The 21,682-nt window shown below is 40.3% G+C and overlaps 1 protein-coding gene across 6 annotated transcripts in view; it reads left to right on the forward strand.

The window, feature by feature from the left end:
- The window catches only part of Ryr2 (ryanodine receptor 2), a 605,596-nt gene that overhangs the window by 264,561 nt on the left and 319,353 nt on the right, over nt 1-21,682 (forward strand). For all 6 annotated transcript variants that reach the window (XM_047520965.1, XM_047520967.1, XM_047520968.1 and 3 more), the window contains exons 9-12: nt 831-930; nt 1,576-1,672; nt 18,257-18,331; nt 20,044-20,200. In XM_047520965.1, coding sequence (XP_047376921.1) covers nt 831-930; nt 1,576-1,672; nt 18,257-18,331; nt 20,044-20,200 — 429 coding nt within the window. The remainder of the gene's footprint in view (nt 1-830; nt 931-1,575; nt 1,673-18,256; nt 18,332-20,043; nt 20,201-21,682) is intronic.

Genomic DNA, 21,682 nt, shown 5'->3' on the forward strand with positions numbered 1-21,682 from the left:
GGTATGAGTACATTCTCTAAGTGCTTAGGCTGTTATCGGTGTTGGAAATGTGTTACAGAAACATAGCAGGGGTACTGGTGATATTTGCTGAGAAGACTCCAAGCCAACAGGTGGTGGTTCTATGTAGTTTTGAAATTCTGCCGTCAGTTGGGTAGTGTAGTAAAATAAGCAAGGCCTTTGGCTGTACTCAAAATTTTGTTTCTCTCAGTTAACATTTTGTAACTCATATCTTATGTCTCTCAAGGAAATTAAATGTCATTATTTAATACGCTTTTATTTTTAAGAAGGAAAATCTGAAATTTGTAATATCTGAGTTTTGGAGGAAATGCATTATTCTAAGTTTAAATTGGTGTTGGGAATAGCGCCATCTATTGGCTGTAATGTCAAATTGCAGATAACAGTTCCTAAAGGACTCAACAAAACGCAGAATTTGGTTCTGCATATTTCACCTACCTCATCCTCAATTAACTACTGCAGTGTGATATGTAGAAAAATTAATTATGCCTTTTTACCTACAGCACCATGTTTTCCATCAACAAGCCTTAATACAAAAATTGTCTCTTGGTACAAATAAATTTACCTAGTTTATTTATTATTTGTGTGGTTTCTGATTACTGGTTTAAGTTAAGAACTCTGAGCATGAAGTTCAAAAACACCTAACATCAAATAGGCACCTTTACCATTGTTTTTCTACTATTCTTTCAATGTTTGGATGGCGGGGTTGGGTGGACGCTGTCTGTGGACGTTTCTCAACCTGCAGCGTTATGTGGGTGCTCCCGAGCATGACACCCTGGGACTGACAGCGTGTCTCCTCTTGCCTCTTGATGCAGCACCTGTCTTACGGCAATGGGAGTCTGCACGTGGACGCGGCCTTCCAGCAGACTCTGTGGAGTGTGGCGCCCATCAGCTCAGGAAGTGAAGCAGCCCAAGGTAAAAACTCCCCTTCTGCTCCCGGGCTCATCCCTGATGTAGAGTTGATGATCCTCTGTGGAATTGTGTTAATGAATTGATCGTTGGAGTTCTTTTGTGTCTAAATAGCCTCTTAAGCAGATACTGGACATTTGAGAATCATGTTAATACTGCTGTTTGAAAAAATGAAGCTTTTGTTAAAGGTTCCCTTTGCTTATTTTTATGCTGTTGTCAACTTTAGCTCATGAGCGGGGCTTGGTTTGCCAGATTTCTGAGGCTGTTTTCTCCAGTGTTTTGGCCTCAGGGTATTGCTCCGTTGGCACATGTTGGTATTTCTCATTTTCCAGGCTTGACCTTAGAGCTGGATGACCATGATGCTCTGCATTCATTTGGTTTATTCTCACTTATGTACGTTCATATGTGCCCTGGTGTCTGTTCCTATGTTTAATGAGAGGTTTTATTGTGGTCACGTATCCTGGTGGGAATGTTTCTAACTGGGACTCGGGAGTCAGCCAGCATCATCCATCTCTGCGACCGTGGCCAGACACATAGGTCTCACTAGTTTTGAGTTTCTCTGTGAAAGTAGAAGTTTGGAGGAGGTGCACTGTCTGGCTACCAGCCCCAAAGGTGACAGTCCAAATCGTGAAGGACCTTTCATCGTTCCAGGGTACCTGATTGGCGGTGACGTCCTCAGGTTGCTGCACGGACACATGGACGAATGTCTCACCGTCCCTTCAGGAGAACACGGCGAGGAGCAGCGGAGGTTGGTACCCGAGCCCAGCATGTTGTGCTGGCTTGGATATAGTTGCTGCCTTTTTCTTTGCCTTGAAAGAATTTTCTTAACTAAGAACATGTCTGCTTAGCACCCTAGCTTAGCACAAGGGGGACACAGGCATCCTTCTGTCCACTGAAGCGATCCATTTCTTGATTTTCTTACAACTTTTTCCTCCTGCTTTTCTTACCTATCAGCCGAAGGAGGGCTGGAGATTCTTGTGTAATTAAAACACAACATGGAACTAAATAAATGGAGTGGGCGGAGTGAACACATTAAATTCAAAGACTTAAAATACCTTTATTGTTCGTATGTTTTGATGAATTCTCAAAGAGGTTTAATCTCATATTCAGTTTCAAAGTCAGAGTTCTCAAATTTTGCAGAATTTCAGGATCTTCCTGTGTTATCTCCAGTTTATTGACAGATAATGAAATTGTCAACTTTGCCTCATATTTTATGTGATAAAATATATCTCTCCTATTCATATTATTTCGCACTGAGACAGGATTAAAGCAGCCTGCATTCACTGGGAAAAGTCCATTAGTACTATAAAACTGTAAGAATATTTAGGATGATTTGATTGCTGCTGCGCTTCACAAGTTAATCAGCGAATAGAGTGAGGTGAAGACATAAATAACATCACAGCTAGAGAAGGCCTTATCTCGATGGTTTATTGTGTATCTGTGAATTTTTCAGGGGGTATTTTTCATAATAACATGAACACTTGGTCAGCTTATTTAATATTTATTGTACATTAATAAGAAGATATAGGACACATTTTAAAAATTAATAATTATCTAGCTCAGAAAAATCACTCTGAGGCCTGGTGAGACCTTTCACTTTCACTAGGCAGCCCTGGCTTATGGTGAAGAGTGAAATGCAGCTCCTGGGAAAATTCCCTCAGCTAAAATTGCTGCATTTAGTGAGATAGGAAGAAGATGGCAAAGGTGCTAAGAGGGTTCGAATAAATATAGGGATATCAAGAAGTAGTTAGTTTGAGAAGCCAGGTATGGTGGCACATGCATGTAATCCCTGCTGCTTGGGAGGCCGAGACAGGAGGATCACAAGTTAGAGGCCAGCCTAAGCAACCTATTGAGGCCCTATGAGACCTTGTCTCAAAAATAAAAGTTAAAAAGGTTTGGAGATGTGACTCAGTGGTTAAGTACCCCTGGGTTCAATGCAGGTACCCCTCCCCTGGTAGAAAGGAATTAGCTTGAGGAATAAATTCCAAACCAGAAGGCTAGACATAAGAGGAGGCAGAGGGGTTGCTAGCATACTCTCGGATAGAGTTATGACACAAGGGTAATGCAGGAAATGACGGAAGCTAAGCAGGAGGGCGCGTTGGTTGGCTTTTTGGTCAGTGCCGCTCTCATGGTCTGGCTTTTCCTGAGCTGGCGGGCGGGTCGTGGGCTGGGGGTGGAACGGTCAGCTGGGATAGGTAAGAGGGGTTAGATTAGAGGTGGGGAGAGTCTGACTGGGGAACCAACCAGCGGGCTGATGGCAGTAGCCACAGGCCAGAAGCCAGGACCGCATAACCAGGAAGAGCCACTAGAATGCGGAGAATGACCTGCTCAGAGGTATTTCAGGTCAGCACAGGGTTTAGGCACACACCCTGCGTGGGTGGTGGGGAGCGTCAGAGCCAGGGGAGTCCGTGTTTCTGATGGGGCAGAGAGACAGTGTGACGTTGCAGCGGCTGCCACACGTCTACTGGGAAAGGGCACAGTGAGTACAGAGCGTCTGGCAAGCGTGAAATAGGAAATTGGGATCTCTGGTCTTGGACTTAGGAAAAGCGTGAGTCAAATGTAAGTCAATAATGCAGGGGAAGCTGAAGGAATGGGCGTCCATTATGTCCCCCGAAATGGAGAGGGAGGAGCGGGCGCGAGGGGGAATGTTCAGCCATCTGTCACTGCTCTCAGAAGTCTGCGAAGGCCTGGAATAGATGCACCAGGGGACAGGGTGAGGATAGAACCCTCCAGAACACTGGCACTCAGGATGGGGACAGAAGAAGGTCAGAAGGAGACAGGAGGTGGTGAGGGGAGACCCAGGGAAGGTAGCTGTGGCATCCAAAGAGGACTGAAGTGTGGGCGTGTTGAATGCCGGGATGTATTCCTGGAGTCGGGGGCTTTTAGGGGCTGTGCTGGGGTCTCTGGCTCTTCAGTTCTGACTTGTGCAGTAGAAGACTGGCACAAAGTGATGCTTGGATTTCCTGTGGCACTTTGCACAGATACTAGAGAGACCTGCTAGCTGTGTGACTCCTGCAGGTGAATTCATTTCTCTAAACTCTGCTCTCCCTCTATGTAAAATGCAGCGTATACTTAATGCATACTAAAGGATCAACTAATTTATCGATGGTCATTGTTATTGGCATCATTATTTAGACCGAAGAGATAGCCTCTAGCCAGACAGTAGGAAAATCTTTGTGGGATCCTGGGCGTGAAAGAATGTAGAGCTTATACTTTGTGGGAGGAGAGGTCACCCTAGATTAAAGACAGCCCTTTATATAACTGGTTATTACTGCAGAAAATAATGAGAAATTTCAAAGATGTGTTCACATTGTTCTGAGCCCACTCTCCTATTACATGCATGTGTAGGCTTGCCCACCCACCCAAAATACTAGTCTGAATTTAATGTTAATGATTTCTACATCATTTTAATCTCAGCATGTATTCAGCTAAACATATTGAGACTCTTTCAAGGTGGCACTGGCAGTAATCTGTTTTAGTCCCTTTTTATAGCATGTCCACATGGGTGAAATTAGATGAAAATGGATATCAGATCATGAGTTGTAGGAGAAAACGAGTCAGAAATAGGCAGTCTGAAGCCTTAGGCACATTGCTTAAGAAAAGAGTTACATTTGTCTTGATCACATAGTAGGATTGAGTGATTTTTGGCACATAATGATGAAATCATTTTTTTTTTTTTTTTTTTTTTTTGCGGTGCTGGGGCTCGAACCCAGGGCCTGTGCTTATAAGGCAAGCACTTTACCAACTGAGCTATCTTCCCAGCCTGATGAAATCATTCTTTACATTTAAATTTATGAAGTGCTTTAGTATTTTGGAACTCGTTACTGTAATTACAAAGACTTTTTATTATTATATTTAAACAGAGGAGAAAGTTTTATTCTTTGCAAGAAGTAAGGAGACCATTAGGGCTATTTGCAAACTGTTGTTCTCCCTAAAAAGGAAAGCCTGGTGATTTTATTGGGAAAGCCCCCCGCAACACACACACACATTTGAAAGTCCAGCCCAGGTAAAGGCAGACACATCCCTGAACATGCTCAGTTTAAGATGTATGCTTCTGAGCATGCTCAATTGAAGGTATCTGGATCTCCTCTTCAACAAGAAAAGATGGCAGACACATTTCTGGGTATGCTCAATTTCTGGGCATGCTCAATTTAAGGAATGTGGACATTTAAAAATCTTCCTTTGTTTTCACTCTGAGTCATGCCCTATGCCATAGGGAACTGGGGAGGCAAATGTCAGCTCATCCTGTAGGTAGCATTTCTTTCATTGATATCAATCTGTTTGGGGGGAATAAATGCATAATAATGATCTAAAAATATTTTAGGTTCCCATTTATAAGAAAGCAAAAATAACTGGATTTTCAGACAGGGATTTGAGAGCTGGAGAAGTTCTAGGAAAATATTTAAAATTTTCTTTTACCTCATAGCTCTTTGTTGTAACTTTATCTGGTTATTCCCATTAATTGTATCCTTTTATTAAAATTAAGCAACCAAAATCAGATCAACTTTGTTATAAGAAGTAGATTAAGGAGATGGCCAGCAATGACACTTACTCCTGAGCAGCTGAGGAATATTCTGATCATCTGTGCTGTGTTCCAAAGTGGATTTGTGGATCTGCGGATCTGCCCTGCCTTGGTTCACCAACAGCTAGTGAATATGCATATCTATAATTTCAGCTGTGGAAAATGCAGTTCAGTGATGGGCTTTGTAATTCTAGAGACCATTAGATTTATCTTTAACTTCCTCTAAATGTCTATATATGTATGTATATGTGGTTACTTCTCTGTTCTCATAAAGAATATAATATGACTCTTTGAATGAAAAGCCTACAGTGTACCATTCAGTGAAGTAGAATTGAATTGAAGAATGAGAACTATGAAGTGAAACTTGATATTTTCCCTGTGCTTCCTTCCCATGGTACTCTGAAGTGCTCATGAAATATAACATCATTACTGTTTTACGTTTCTTGAGATTTTTCCAGGAAGACAACAACTGGCTTCTAAACAACAATGAAGGTAGTAAAAATATATCTGCAGTAGATTCCCCAGTCAGAGAGTGATTCTTGGTTCTGACTCAGTCTCTTCAAATACTGAGAAAGGAGAAGTTAAGGAGAAACAGGTTCTAGTAACTGATAAAGGATTTATCAAATGCAGCTTAGTGTTTTAACTCTGCTTTAAAATAGACTTTCATTCTGGAGTCTTGAAATATGATTACAGAATTTTATTTCAAGAATAATATATGTGGAGAATACTCTCTCTTCTAGATTTTTCTCTGGATTGCATTGTAGATGTTCAAAGACGAGTTTGCTGAGGGTGAGGATGAATGATGCCTACCCTACCTAGCCTTACCCAGCGTGCTTACTCGGGCATCGGAGATGGAGCTCTGAAGGCACGGATCTAATTTTATTTAGGGTTGCACAGGACATATATAGGCACGTTATCCAATCAGGTTAACACGCTTGTTAAAAGCCTACAGGTGAACTATACGTCGACGGACCAGGTAGTGTGAACAAACCAAGTATGCCTAAGCAATTCTGCCCAGCAACAGGTCTGAGACAAAGGACTGGGGGGATGGTAAGCTCCTGCACACAGGATGAGGCTAGGCAGCGCAGGCGAGCTCATATCAGAGCTGCTGGGATGCTTGATAAGCGAGGCCTCCCCTCAGCTCTTAACTCAGCCTCAGCAGCTGCAAAGACCTTCATTCCATGGCGAGTCTTTACCATTAGCTCAGTTTCTCTGTCCAGACTGTTTGGCTTACTTAGACCATGGTGTCAGCGACTGCTGTCAGATAAGCTTGAGGAATGTTCCCTACATTGCATCTCATTATTTCTGTCCCTAGTTTTATGTGGATGCAATACAATATGAACAAAGGCATTTCTTGTGTGCACATATACAGCTCTGGATTAAATATGCACTATCTGAATTAAGTGTGCCATACTTTAAACTTAATACATTTAATTTATTGTTATTTCTATTAGTAGTAGTAGTAGTAATGCTGGTGGTGGTCATGGTGTATATTTTTGTAGGGCCAGGGGTTGGACCCAGGGTCTTACACATGCTAGGCACGTACTCTACCACTTAGCTGGAGCTCAGCAAGTTTAAATATAGTTTTGAATGGTTAAGTTAGGGGAGTATTATATGGGATATCTGATTTGGAAACCAGTATTAGGGGAATATTGTTTGTAATGCGTTGTTTGCATGTTAAAAACAGCTTCACTACATAGCTTGTACATAGTCTTATTCATTCAGTACACAGTGTGGAATAACTATCATGTTCTGCATGCTGGGCTCTACAGTACGTAGGAGGAGACCAAGGGTCCTCCTCAGGGAGTTTACATTCTAGTGTCAGTTGTGATAGTGAAAAGATAAACTTGTCATTTGTAAATGCACATTTGCACGTACATGGAGCTCAAAGGTGTTTCTCAGAGCCTGTGGATTTTTTAAATGTTCACGTGGGCTGCGTGTTTTGCGGGAGGGCGGAGGGGAGGAGAGACGTACAGAGACAGGAAGGTTTGCTGCTTCCATCTCATCAGCCATCACTCGTGGCATGTCTTTGTTCTGTTCTGTTACTTTCAAAAGCATGTAATTAAGTTGTAATTCCTGATAATATCTGGACACAAATTCTGTATTTGTTTTCCAGAATATCACTCAGCAGACAGCTGTGCTGTGTGTACTCTTGACAATATTTTTACTTCCATATCCCTTTTAGGATGACTTAAAGAATGGTAATTGTAGGGGGAAGGGAAAAAAATAACAGAATGAATCAACCAACATTACCCTATGTAAATTTATGATTACACAAATGGTATGCCTTTATTCCATGTACAAACAGAGAAACAACATGTATCCCATTTGTTTACAATAAAAAAAAGAATGGTAATTGTAAATAATCGATAAGTCATGAGATGGCTTTGATGTAAAGAATTGAATGTCTCTCAGTCTGGTTCAGGAAGAGATGCAGGGTTTATGTCCCTGGACACAATTAGACAACTAATATCCTTGTGAAGATATTGTCCTCAATCATTATGTAGGGAAAAGCATTTTTAGCACTTTTCATATGCTACAGAAAGGTCAAGGATGAAGATATCCATTTGAGTGATTTTTTTGGTAAAGGATATAACAAATATCTCTGAATTTTCGTTTGTTTATTTTTGCATGTGAAAATACAGTTGTTGAAAACTATCCTTTTCCACATCAAATGACCTTTGCTCCTTTGTCAAAGAGAAGTTGACCATATTTTTGTGGGTCTCTTTCTGGACTCTCTGTTCTGTTATCTATTTGTCTATTCTTTGACTAATACCACACTGTCTTGATTACTACAGCTTCATAATAAGCTTTATAATGAATCTTGAAGTCAGGCAGTGCCAGTCCTCCAGCTATTTTTTCAATATTGCATTGTCTATTATGGATCTTTGACCTTTCTACATAAACTTTAAAATCAGTTTATTGAAATCCATGAAATCACTGGGATTTTGGTTGAGGTTGTTTTAAAACTATAGACCAAGTTAGAAAAAACTCACATCTTGACAGTATTGATTCTTCCTATCCATGAACATGGGATATCTCTCCATTTATTTAGATCATTGATATTTTTCATTGGAGTTTTAATCAGATCCTCATGTAGATCTTACATATATTTGGTCATATTCATACTTAAGTATTGAGATTTCTTGGTGCTAATGTAAAATTTAAAAAATTTTAAATACCTATTGTTCATTACTGGTATACAAGAAAGCAGTTGCCTTTCTTCATACTATTTTAGCATCTTGCAACTTCCCTATAATTGATTATTGGTCTTAGGAACTTTTACTATGGTTACTGCTGAATTTTGGGGCTTAGAATAGATAGTCATGTTATGTGTAAATGAAGATAGTTTTATTTCTTTAATTCCAGTATATATACTTGTAATTTATTTATTGTATTAGATATAACATTCACTAGAATCTTGAATAGCAGTAAGAGGGTAAATCTTTGCCTTATCCTAACCCTACAGGTCTTTATGGGAAAGTTTCTATTTTCCCAATTACAATGTTAGATACAGAATTTTTCATAGATGTTCTTTATCAAGTTGAGGAAGTTCTCATCTCTTCCTAGTCAGCAGAAGGATTTTTATCATGAATAATGCTTTTCCCTCGTTTATTGATAGATAGGATCATATATTTTTTTCTTCAGCTTATTGATGTGATGGATTATATTATTGGTCAGTGACATTTTAAATTAGCCACATTATGTATACAAAAATAGAAAAGTAACTATTTTTGCTACCATATTTGTATTCAAGCAGCACATTTAAAAAAAATAGTGATAGTTTCTATAGATAACTGTGATGGCATATATTTTGTTGAGATTGTTATTAATTGTTGATGATTTTTCAATGAGGAATTGAATTCTGTGTATATCATAAATTCATTAAAAATTAAGGTTAGAAAAATGAAGAATTCTAATATTGACTTCATGCCCTGCATTGCGGTTATTGAAATGCATGGATATTTATGGTTTTGATTCCTGCTGCAGTCCACGTAACTGTGCATGGTAAGATGGCGTGACTGGGCTGGGAATCTTCAGGGGCCGGTGCTCTGCCTTCCTGTTTGATTTTCATATCACAATCATCACAATTCGAAGTGACTGATGAGATTTCCCTTGCTTCCTGCTTCAGTGTTCAGCGTTGGTGCTGTACCTTAGCCTTTGTCTTGAAGAAAGTCAAGCCACAGTGTGTATGAACCCTCAGCAGGTCCGTCCCAAATCCCTCTTTAAAGTCATAGGCTAAATGTGAAAAGAGCAAAAAGAAAAGGAAAAAAGAAGAAATGTCCCTCGGAGCCGCAGCCCGGGCTTCTGCAGTGATAATTGATGACATACACCATTCAGCATTAAAATAATATGCTAAATGCCCAAGAGCTTTCCGATGTCGAGCAATCAAAAGTACATTTAAAAAGGCCCCTGTTTTTCTTTTTTTTGGTGCAGTTTATTTTGGATAAGTACTTGGGAGCACTCTGAGTTTATCTGTACTTCCATTGGAGGGGAAAAGAATCTTCCATTGTAGGTATTAATTTCAGAATTAAATGTGATTGAAAGTAGATATGATGGCCTTTCTCTCAAACTCAGATTAAAATTACTAGTAACCAGGCATGACTTCTAGACCTGGGAACTGCAAACCATAGCCGGTAGATCATGTCCTGCCAGTGCCTATTTTTCTAAGCAAAGTTTTATTAGGACAGAGCCATGCAATTATTGTTCTTATTGTTTCAGTATTGGAAATTGAACCCAGGGGTGTTTACCACTGAGCTACATTTCCAGCCCTTCTTATTTTTATGTTTAAATTTGGAGACAGGATCTCAGAGTTGCTCAGGATCTCACTAAGTTGCTGAGGCTGGCTTTGAACTCGCAGACCTCCTGCCTTAGCCTCCGGAGTCCTGGGATCACAGGTGTGCACCCTGTGCCTGGCTTCATGCAATTATTTTTAACATATTGTCTGTGTTTGCTTCTGTATTATAACAACAGAGTCAAATAATGTGGCAGAGACCCTGTGACCTGCCTGCTGAGTTGGGTATTTACTGTTTGGCCCTTTACCAAAAACAAACAAACAAAAGAAAGAGAGAAAAATGGCCCATTCCTGTGTTAAGTCACCTTTTCGTAGAGGCAGTGAAAGCTGTGGGGATAGGTGCTCTTTAATTCAGCAGTCCTGGAGACACATGGATACCTATGCCAAGGGCCAAAGGAGGGGTGGCAAAGCCAGTGGCGTCAGGAGTAGACTTAAGTGGGAAGAAGAAAGGAGGAAGTAGCCAGGAAAATAAGTATTCTCTTAATTTATATACAGTAAAAGTTATTTTCAGAGCTTGAATTTTTATAGCATTCTTTTATTATCAAAATGTCTTATAATATGTATGCGATGGAATACTATTTAGCCATACAAATGAGAAATCCTATCATGGATGAATCTGAGCACAGTAGTTAAGTGGAATAAGCCAGGCACAGAAAGACACATAGTACATAATGTCACTTATGTGTGGAATCTAATGTCACTTGTGTGTTAAACTTATATAAGCTGAGAATAGAGATGTAGTTGCCATGGGCTGGGGTGAGGGGCAGCTGGGAGACCCTGGTCAAAGGATACATTTCAGTTAGGAGGCATAAGTGCAGGAGATTTTTTTGTATGAAATGACACCACAGTTAGGATGTGTCGTGTCCTTGAAAATTACGAGGGTGCGTTTTAAGTGTTTTCACCACAGAAAAAGTGATGAGGGGCGTCCCATTGATTGAGTTGGTCCCACCATTCTGCCATGAATGCGTATTTTAAAACACCATGCCCTACACCATAAATGTAGTTTTTTTGTCTATTTAGAACAGTTCATGTGACAGGTACCCAAAAGTTGTTGACGGGCGCGTGAATTTAAGACTGCAAACGTGTCTGGAATCCTTCTCTGGAGTGGGCCCCTGGGCCTGGGCAGGAAAGCGGATGGGCAGACGCGGATCTGTGCTTGCCGGGGGACTGTCCCCGGGTTCATTAGACCTCAGCAAGTGACTCCATGAAGGCCCAGAACCACTGCTGAGGCTCGGGAGGTGGAGGGCGGAGGGCCGCCCGGCCTGCACAGCCCTGGGGAATGCGGGAAACTGCCTGGAGAGGAGGCAAAGCCATCGCCCAAGAGGTGCAAGTCAGAAGCACCTGGAAGGTGGGTTCTCCAGCGCCACTCAGCTGTGACTGCGACCCTTCAGCATCTGGCTGTGCTTCACCAGAGACCCGCGCCCCTGAGGCTGTGCCGGGGTCCTGGCTGTGCCCGGAAACGGCGTGATGGTACGTGTGCGCGGGTCCGCGGGAGCCCAGGCTGACTCCGGAGGGAGACCAGGTGGGCTCGCTCCCTGCTCACATGGCCCAGCAGCCCCACACCCAGGACTCTGCACCCTGGTGCACCAACCCGCTGTCCTACTGGTTTCCCACCTGCAGTTCGGTTGAAGCACATGTCACCGAGTCCCAGGCTCCCCCTGAGGAGCGCTGAACCTCTTCCACGCCGCCACCTCGCCCTCAGAGCTAGCATAGGAGGGTGACAGGCCGCCGGTCCCCGTGGCTTCTGCCGTTCAGTTCCTCCTCATAGGAGGAGCTCAGAGTTAGTGGGAGAAGTTACTCCCGTTGAATGTCCCGAGGAAACGAGGCACAAGTCCAGCAGCTTGCTCAGGTTCACGCAGTGAGGTGACATTTCAGAAAATTAATAATGGTGAAATGTGAAAGTGGCTTGTCAAACCTTTTGATGCCTTGCAAAAAAAATAAACAGAAAAAGAAGAAGAAAAAGAGAAGTGAGCTCATAATTGTGATTCCATCCAGCAAAAATGCCCTCTGGCAAAGCTGCCCCTAGTAAAGTGAAGGGGTCTCTTGAGAGTGGCCCAAACTCTTACTAATGACATGTTTTATGATTCTGTGCTAAAGTCCACTAATTGGAATTGTGTATCCTATAACATTTTATTATAAATAGATACCAAATTGTCAGGCAGTGAAACGCTTGTAAGGATTTGTACTTAAATGAATATGCTAATATAGTCTTTTCTGGACTTCAGATTCTGAAGATGAACTATTGTAGCTGTCAGAGTGCCTGCTTTTTACTTCTAAAACAAGTGGTCTGACAACTAAAATAAGACAAATTGCATTTTATTGCCAAAAACACAAAATATAGAGAACTACTTTTATTTCAGTGGACAGTATTATAATAGCTATCAGAAGATGAATTGATGATCTAATAGAATGAATTTGTACATATAACAGAATGACCTTAGAGAATTTCTTCAGGCAGTTTTATGTGGTCAGCTTGAAATATGAGTTCCTTAATGAAATGTGTTATGTTAGAGGAAAATGTGTCATGGAGGCATAACTTACAGTCTGACACCTAGAATTTTTCAAAGAACTGTTGAATGAGCTCATCGGACTTGTGATTACATGTACATATTTTTTAAATGCCTATTCGGTGACTCTTAATTCTTCTGATTCATGAGATGGAAGTTTCTCTAAAAAATTTTTGATTAAAAATGATATCAGTGTCCAGTTATTTTCACATATTTTCTTTTTCTCAGTAGCTGCAACACTGTTTTGATACATTACAAAAATACTCTTCAGTGAAAAGAGAGTTGTGTGAGCAATTTTGTGTTTTAGTAACCACTGGTCTGCACTTGACTCTGGACATCATTGCCACCATTTGCATTGAAGTCCCTTGATCATCAGTTGATCATCAGCCCCAAGGGTGAGGTTGCTATTGGTCTGCGTATCTTTTTAAACAAACTTGATTCTTTTTTAGGTTTCCTATTGGAAAGGGGATCAATCTAAAGATGATTATTTAGTTGTCCGAGTTTAGGGATGGTCTTTAGAACCGTTGTCTTCCTGAACCCCAATTTGATACTTGAGATATATTGTAGGGAAAAGTGTTGATTCTTTCCATAGAACAGGTATGTTCCACCAGGTAGACCAATTTCTAAATAAGTTTGAGTGTGTTTAGTGTCAGATATGGTGGACTGTGATTTAGGATTTTGATATTGTGATGTCACTTAGTGTGAAATAGCCCTTGAAGATATGATTAGACAATAATTGGCATTCTGCTCTACCATGTACTTACATGAGGGAAACTGAAAAGAAAAAAATAGCAGAAACAGTCAGCAACAGTCAGCAACAAATAATTGAGGAAGTCATAGGATTCTCTATATCTATCAGCTGGGTGCAGTGGTGCAGCCTGTAATTCCAGCTACTAAGGAGGCTGAGGTAGGATGAATGCAAATTCAAGGCCAGCCTCTGCAACTTAGTGAGGTTTTAAACAACTTAGCAAGACCCTTGTTCAAAATAAAACAGGCTGGGGATGTAGCTCAGTGGTAAATTGTCTCTTGGTAAAATTCCCAGTTCAAAAAAAAAAAAAAGCAAAACAAACAAATAAAAACATTCTCCATATCTACTGATTAAACATTTTCTGAAAATAAAAAAATTCAAATTATAATGACCTTCAGCATAAAGCTAAAAATATTTCAGGTAGGAAGAAGGATCCAGCTTTTCTTTTGACTTTTATTTTGTATAGTATATACATTTTGTTTGATAGTTATAAACAACTCCAAGTTGTTGAATAAAGCAAATGATATTACTCTTTACTCAAAGATAAAAAAATTGAATTGCAAAGAGCATAAGGTAATTGCCAGTGTCATGTTACTATTAAGTGGGATAACCTTGGTCTTTTGACTCATAATTTATAATTCTACCTCATTCAGTAGTTTCTCAATTTCAGTAAGTTAGGCCTTATTAGGGGTCTGTCCTATGCATCACAGGGTGTTTAACAGTGTGTCTGGCTGCTACTCACTAGATTCTAGTAATAAACTTTAGTCAAGATAATGACTACAGTCATGGCCAAATTTTTTTTTAATTTATTTTTATTGTAAACAAATGGGATACATGTTGTTTCTGTTTGTACATGGAGTAACAGCATACCATTTGCATATTCATACATTTACATAGAGTAATGATGTTTGATTCATTCCGTTATTTTTTTCCTTCCACCCACCCCTTCCACCTCTCTTTTCCCTCTATACAGTCCCTCCTTCCTCCATTCTTGCCCCACTCCCACCCCCCATTATGTGTCATCATCCGCTTATCAGTGAGATCATTCCTCTTTTGGATTTTTGAGATTGGCTTATCTCACTTAACATGATATTCTCCAGTTTCATCCATTTGGACACGACTAAATTTTAATTGCGTTTTAAATTTTTAATTAAAATACCATTGAATTTCAACTCTAATAAGAAAAAACTTAAAATCAGCATACTACAGAGATGCAGTCACATCAATGTTCATAGCTGCTCAATTCACAATAGCCAGATTGTGGAACCAACCTAGATGTCCTTCAATTGATGGATGGATAAAGAAACTGTGGTATATATATATATACAATGGAATATTACTCAGCCATAAAGAATGATAAAATTATGGCATTTACAGGCAAATGGATGAAATTGGAGAATATCATGCTAAGTGAGATAAGCCAATCTCAAAAAACCAAAGGTCGAATGATGTCTCTGATAAGTGGATGATGACACATAATGGGGGGTGGGAGGGGTTAGAGTTAGGGTTAGGGTTAGGGTTAGGGAGGGGGGCAAGAATGGAGGAAGGAAGGACTATATAGAGGGAAAAGAGGGGTGGGAGGGATGGAGGAAGGGAAAAAATAACAATGAATCAAACAACATTACCCTATGTAAATTTATGATTACACAAATGGTATGCCTTGACTCCATGTACAAACAGAAACAACATGTATCCCATTTGTTTACAATAATAAAAAAAAAGAATAAAAAAAAAGAAAGAAAAACTCATTGTTAAAAGTTATGAAAGGGAAAAATATTCAAATGCTAATTCTTCATATGCTTCATTATATATAAACATAGTTTTTTTTTTTTTTTTTTTTTTTTTTTTGTGGTGCTGGGGATTGAACCCAGGGCCTTGTGCACGTGAGGCAAACACTCTACCAACTGAGCTATCTCCCCAGCCCTAAAGGTAGTTTAAATAAAGGTATTCATGTATGTCAAAGACCCTTTTATTTTCAATCTTAATTTCTCCACATCCTTCCTTGTGTAATCACTGTTTTGATGTTTATCATTGAACACGCTCTCTCTGCTCACCTGGAAGTATATATTGTGATATGTGATAGAGCTTTAGGGACTTCCTGTTGTGCAGCATGTGCTCATCATTTGCTCTCCATCTTGTCTTAACAGTATCATAGATCTCTTCTTCGTTCTAATTTCTGTTAGTTTATTTGGTTCCCCATTCATTCCCTCCAGACAGTTCTCCCTTTAATTAGTTTCCCAGCCCTACAGACAGCGGACTGTGGTGTTCAAGCACATTCCATTCTCTTTCCATTACGACAGCAGGAGAGTTTTAAAAGATCCTCTTCTTTTAAAAGATCTGTTTAGTTGGTAAGGAACTGGCATGGGGGTTTTAAAAGTTGTCCCGTGGTCACTTGTATATGGCCATGACTGGAAAATCTAGAGATCCTATATATTATTATGAATTATCATTATATAATTTTTTGTATATATATTTCAAAAACAAATCTGACCTTTAAATAAGGTCTTGTACATGATGATCATAAAGAACACTTTATCAGAGTTTTTAAAAAAGTTAAGATTCTTACTCATCATATTTGCTGATCATAAACCATAAAATTTGTAAGCAAATGCTAAAAAGATGACAAAAATAACCACTTGGAAAATTAAGAAACTTCTAGACAATTCATGGGTCAGAGGTTTGCCCTGCCTCAAATATAATGAAGAGAACACTCTGCAGAATATCTGTGATTCACGTGTCAATTTTGAAGAATTTTAGCCTGTAAACCCTTATGAAAGAAAAAATATTGAAACTAAAGAAAGACTTGTCTGAAGAGTCTGAATAGGGAACCAAATAAACCACCAGGTTGCAGCCACTAGAGAGAAGCTGAATACTTTCTACAGAGGGACGGTGCCTCGAGGCATCTCAGAAACCAGCAAGAGCACACCCAGGGCAGGCTCTGGGTGCAGACGTGGACACTCATCAGGGAAACCTTGGAAGCACCCTGCTCAGACAGGGGTGCCTAGAAAACGGTCTCCCCAGGATTCATTGCACCATGCTCAGCTTCGCAGGTAATCAGAGGCCCTTGCAGCCTTGGTCCAAGGGACTTGGCTACTGCTGAAGCTGGTGACAGACTGGTGTTGTCCGTGGGCTGCAGGTTCTGCGGTCATGCAGGAGGCTGGGGTTAAGGGGTCATGGAGGCTTCCCCTGGGAGTTCAAAGGAAGGCTGGGAGGTCAGGCAGAGTGTTGCTGGATTGGAGTCCCCACCGGCAGCCACCGAGAGGGTGATTTGTGAAGCTGTGAGAAGGAAGCCAAAGCCGTAGTGAGGACCCCTGAGATTAGGAGATGCCACTGATGTGGACCGTCTGCGGAGGAGAGTTCCTGACCGTGGACAGAGCCAGCCCAGGAGAGGCTAGGTAGGCTGTAAGCAGCAGGTCTCTGGGGCAGGGCTGCCCAGGCCCTTTGGAGAGCTCATGTCGCTGCCATGTGCTGCAGAGGCCAGGTGTGAAGCCACAGGGTTGGTTTTCCTGGTTGGATTTTGATCTGGCTTTGGTTCTGTCCCTTTTTTCTGTGCCCCCATTTCTCCCTTTCGGAATGGATGGATTTACTCTGTGCCGTTACATATTGGATGTTGCTTTTGATCTTCACAGGGGCTCACGGCCAAAAGTTTGACTTGAATCAGAGGACACTCTGGACTTGAACTTTAGGGCAGTGCTGGAAATGTTGATCATGGGGACTCTTAAAGATGCACTAAATGCCTTGTGCAGGGTGAGATGGACATGTGCTTTGGGGGGTCATGGCAGAAGGGCATGGTGGAGGAAGACTGCTCACCTCATGGATCCAGGAGGCAGAGAGAGAGTGAGATCCAGGAAAAAACATAAAATCCCAAAGACCTGTCCCTGGTGACCCCCCTCCTCTAGCCATCCCCCACCTGCCTGTAGTTGCTACCCAGTAATTCATTTAAATTACTATTCCATCAGATGGATTAGTCTGTTGACTAGGTTATGGAGCTCATAATCTAATCATTTCACTTCCTACGTTAACATAGGAGCTTTTAGGGTACACATTAGCTCCAAACTATTTTAAGGCTCCCCTTGTTGATTTCATAGAAATATTTGCAGAATTAAAAACTTCACCATGAATGAAAGCAGTCTCAAAAGGTTGGTGCAGAGATCAATTCAGCTCATGTATACAAATTAACATCATATGTGGCAATTGTATTATTTTGAGAGTTGTAGAATGTGGGGCATGTGATATAATCCAAAGAAGTTCCTTTTTCATGACTCTTGTTGATATTTATATTTAGCTATAAATAGATTTGATGTAAATTGCAATATTAAAAGCTTAAGTATTAGCACTCTTATCTTTCTTTGAAATGTTTTGAATACCTAAAATATAATCTAGAGCTCTACAGAATTATAGGTGTGTGTTCAAATAATATAATCTAGAGCTCTACAGAATTATAGGTGTGTGTTCAAATAATAATATATTAAGCCATACCTAAACCAGTGAGTACTTTCATGGACCTAAGTTAGAAAAATTAGGTGCATCTATTCCTGAGGGGGTGGAAGGAATGAAGAATAAATGGATTAGAGGGAGAAAATGACAGAGAATACGTTGAAGTCAATGTTTATTATTTTGGTTGTTTTTATTTCCGGCTGTTGACAAGCGTGGCTGTTTACTCTCATCTCATTTGCATTGTTCTTTTAATTCATTTGAAAAATAGAGGACAAAGAATGAAACATGCCAAGAGTTGACACCGGTCTTTTTTGTTTCAACAGAACTGTTCACTACGAAGGTGGTGCTGTCTCTGTTCACGCACGGTCCCTGTGGAGGCTAGAGACGCTAAGAGTTGCGTAAGTAGAACGTCTCAACCCAGGCCAGGCTCAAAGGGCCTGGCACACCTAGTGCCCCTGGTCTCTGCTCCCGTGTGAGGTGCTCACATTAGCAGTGCCACTGAGCCAGCAGAGGAACCCGCGGTGGAGAGCCTGCCCTCTGCCCTCTGCCTGCTTGCCTGTCGTGGTCCAGGGGGTGGAGGACCCATGGGCAGGCTACTTGTACACCATCTGCCTGCGTCCTCGGCCTCATCTGCTTTGTCACCTCACCTCGTCCCAGACCCTGCGTTCTGGCAGGACGCCGTGAGGACAGAGTGATGTAAGACTTGGAGGCAGGACAAGCTGTGTGTGAGCCTGTCACTGCATCAGGTCTGAAGGACTCTGGGTGTAACCTTGAGAGGTTCGCGTGCGGCAGGAAACTGAGCGTGAACAGCAGGACAACAGGCAGATCTGGTGGTTACCATCTTTACCTAGAGAGCGCTCCATGACTGAGTAAGAAATCTGGATTGTAATAAAAGTCACACTTGTTCATCACAGTAATGAGAATTTATGAAGAGACACACAGTTCTGGTACATTCAAAGCCTCCCTGAAGATTGCCTTTAAGTTCCTTTTAATAAATGCAACATTGATGATAAAGGTGTAGTTTTGAGCTGTCTTCAATGGAGTTAAAATATTCTAACTTTTTTAGTACTTGGAGGGTTCAGTCCTTTGTCTAAAAAACACAAGATTTCAAGGTATATTACACTGTGAGGAAGTCACTGACTCAGGATCGCAGTCCCCAGGGTGAGTGTGAGGCAGTGTCTTCCCCTGACAGCTGCCTGAATCGATTTCTCCTGTGAGATTTCAGTCTATGAAATGATGGTTTAAATAGTCTAGTGGTCTTCAGTTGATCCTGGTCAGATATCCCATATGGTAATTTTGTAAAAATTTGTACAGATGGACAGGAATTTTTCCAGGATTGGTTCCTGGAAGATAACTTCCATTGTACTAAAGGAGTGACATTTGACAATGGTACCACCACTCTTTCCAAAGACTCCAGTTGATAATGCTGTTGTGATTTAATGCACACCTTAACTTATTTAAAAATATGTGACTGCATCTTATTTAACAGTAAAAATAAAAATTATATGATTTCCTTTCTCATTTCAGTTACTCTTTCATTATAGAATTTTATCCCAAGTTAGTACATTTGTGTGACTGGAAGATTTTTCCTTTTCACCATATGAAACTCCTTTGAAACAAAATGTGTTTTGTTTGAAATTTGAAACATTTATGTATTTTTTATTAGTTTGTAACTTTAAGAAGTTTTACTGTTTTAGTATCATTAATTATTAATAACCGATACTATTGTTTCTTTGAAAATGAATATATGGTTGATCAAACCCACCTAAATATTAAAACATGATAAATATTAAGTTTAAAGGTAAATTTTTTGTTGGGCATACATTTTTTTCATCTGGAGGAAAAAGAAGAGACAGACTAGAGCAAATGGAGTAAACTTGTAGTTTTTGTAAAACTTGACTATTATTCAGAAAATTTAGGGCAAGAGTCTTTAATTATATAGATACCTTTCCTTTGCCTGGTGTGTTATAAAGATGGCAGCTTAATTATACACACACACACACACACACACACACACACACACACACTCGTGTACCTACAGTACCACCCCCGATTTTACTTGCTGCTTCTCCTGCGATGCTGTTGGACCAAGTTCTGATTGCTTTCTTAGGTGGAGTGGAAGTCACATAAGATGGGGACAGCCGTTCCGACTCCGCCACGTCACGACAGGAAAATACTTAAGTCTCATGGAAGACAAAAGCCTTCTACTCATGGACAAAGAAAAGGCAGATGTAAAATCGACTGCGTTTACCTTCCGGTCTTCCAAGGTAAGAAAGAACGTTAACTTTTGGACTCCCTGTAAATCTCACATTTCCTTTGATATTAGAAACACAAAAAGAAAGACTGCTGACAGGTTTTAGATGTCTTTCTAAATTCCTGATTTCTCTTTCATCCCTTTTTCTCCTGAACCGCTGAAGCCCACCCAGAAGCTTCTCTTGGTCTGTAGCTCCTTGGATACTCGCTTCCTGCATACCTACTGGGCTCCTTCCCAGTTTCCTAGGCATCTGCAGTGACAGTTATTACAAACCTTGTCATGTCGAATAGCATTACGAAGATGAAGCAAAATAGGATTTTTTCCAACATATATTTTCTCCTCTACTTTTCTATGCAGACTTTTCTTCTGAGTTCCTTTCAATCATTTTATGGTAATGAAAGTGGCGGAATTTGGCATAATGATAGGAATGGTATTGAACTGCTGGCTAGCTTCTGTCTTAGAACCTTATGCTCCTGATACGGGTAAAGATTTGCCTTTGTATTTCTGAGATAAGTTCATGCCCATCTGGGCACAGACGCCTTCGGAATGTTGTTCAGCACCCCCCCAAGCTTTTTAACTTACTTCTTGTTGCACTACTTGAAAACTCTAAGGATTCCATCCCCCTCCCCGGTAGTTTGAATTCTGCCTGAATACAGTTGCAGTTACTATAGTAGTTATTAGATGAGGTAAAGATAAAAGCCTAGCAAGGTCAAGGTTTGGGTTAGGAGGAGTCTATTCAAGGACTGGAATGTTTCTTTTGAGGTTTTGGATTAGATTTTATGCTTACATGTCCCTTCTTTCTAGGGATCTGCATGTTAGGTAATCTTTGTCCAAGTGAGACAATGAGAATAAATGACTGTTTCCTGCATAGGTGAACCACCACAAGTTTTTCCATGTTTAATTAATTCCATTTCATTGATCTTATAATTGTATCTTTTCACAACATGGGGTCCATACCATAAATCTAAATGTTTATTGAAGTGTGGGGGTCTTCCATGGAACATGCGTTTGCACTTGTTAGTAGATGCCCACTGACCATATTCTTTCTAGTTAATCTTTGTGGGGCAAAGATCTTTTATGAGAGCAGACAACAGAAATCATTAATTTTGCCGATTGGGAAAAGTCTTTTCACAAAACTCTTCATAATGTATTTCATATTAATATTAAATACACAAGAAAACATTGTTAATTATAGCAAACAAGGATTTGGTCATTTATGATTGCTTAAATTCAACATACATATTAGACCTTTAATACTAATTCAGCTGTTGTAATTTTAAAAAGCAATGCACATTTATGTTAGAAAGTACAGAAAAATTCATTGTACTAAGAAATCTATAATTAAGTAAAATAGTGATTTTTTTTACTGTGAATGCTTGTACAGTATAAAGCAGATGTAGTTTCCTATCCTGCTTTCTTCATTTGACAATGTGTAATTGGTGTTTGTCTATTTTGTATTTTCAGTGACCTCCTCCTATTTAAATGTATAGGTTTG

This window comes from Sciurus carolinensis, chromosome 12 (genome assembly GCF_902686445.1).
Source record: "Sciurus carolinensis chromosome 12, mSciCar1.2, whole genome shotgun sequence".
NCBI classification, from domain to species: Eukaryota; Metazoa; Chordata; class Mammalia; order Rodentia; family Sciuridae; genus Sciurus; species Sciurus carolinensis.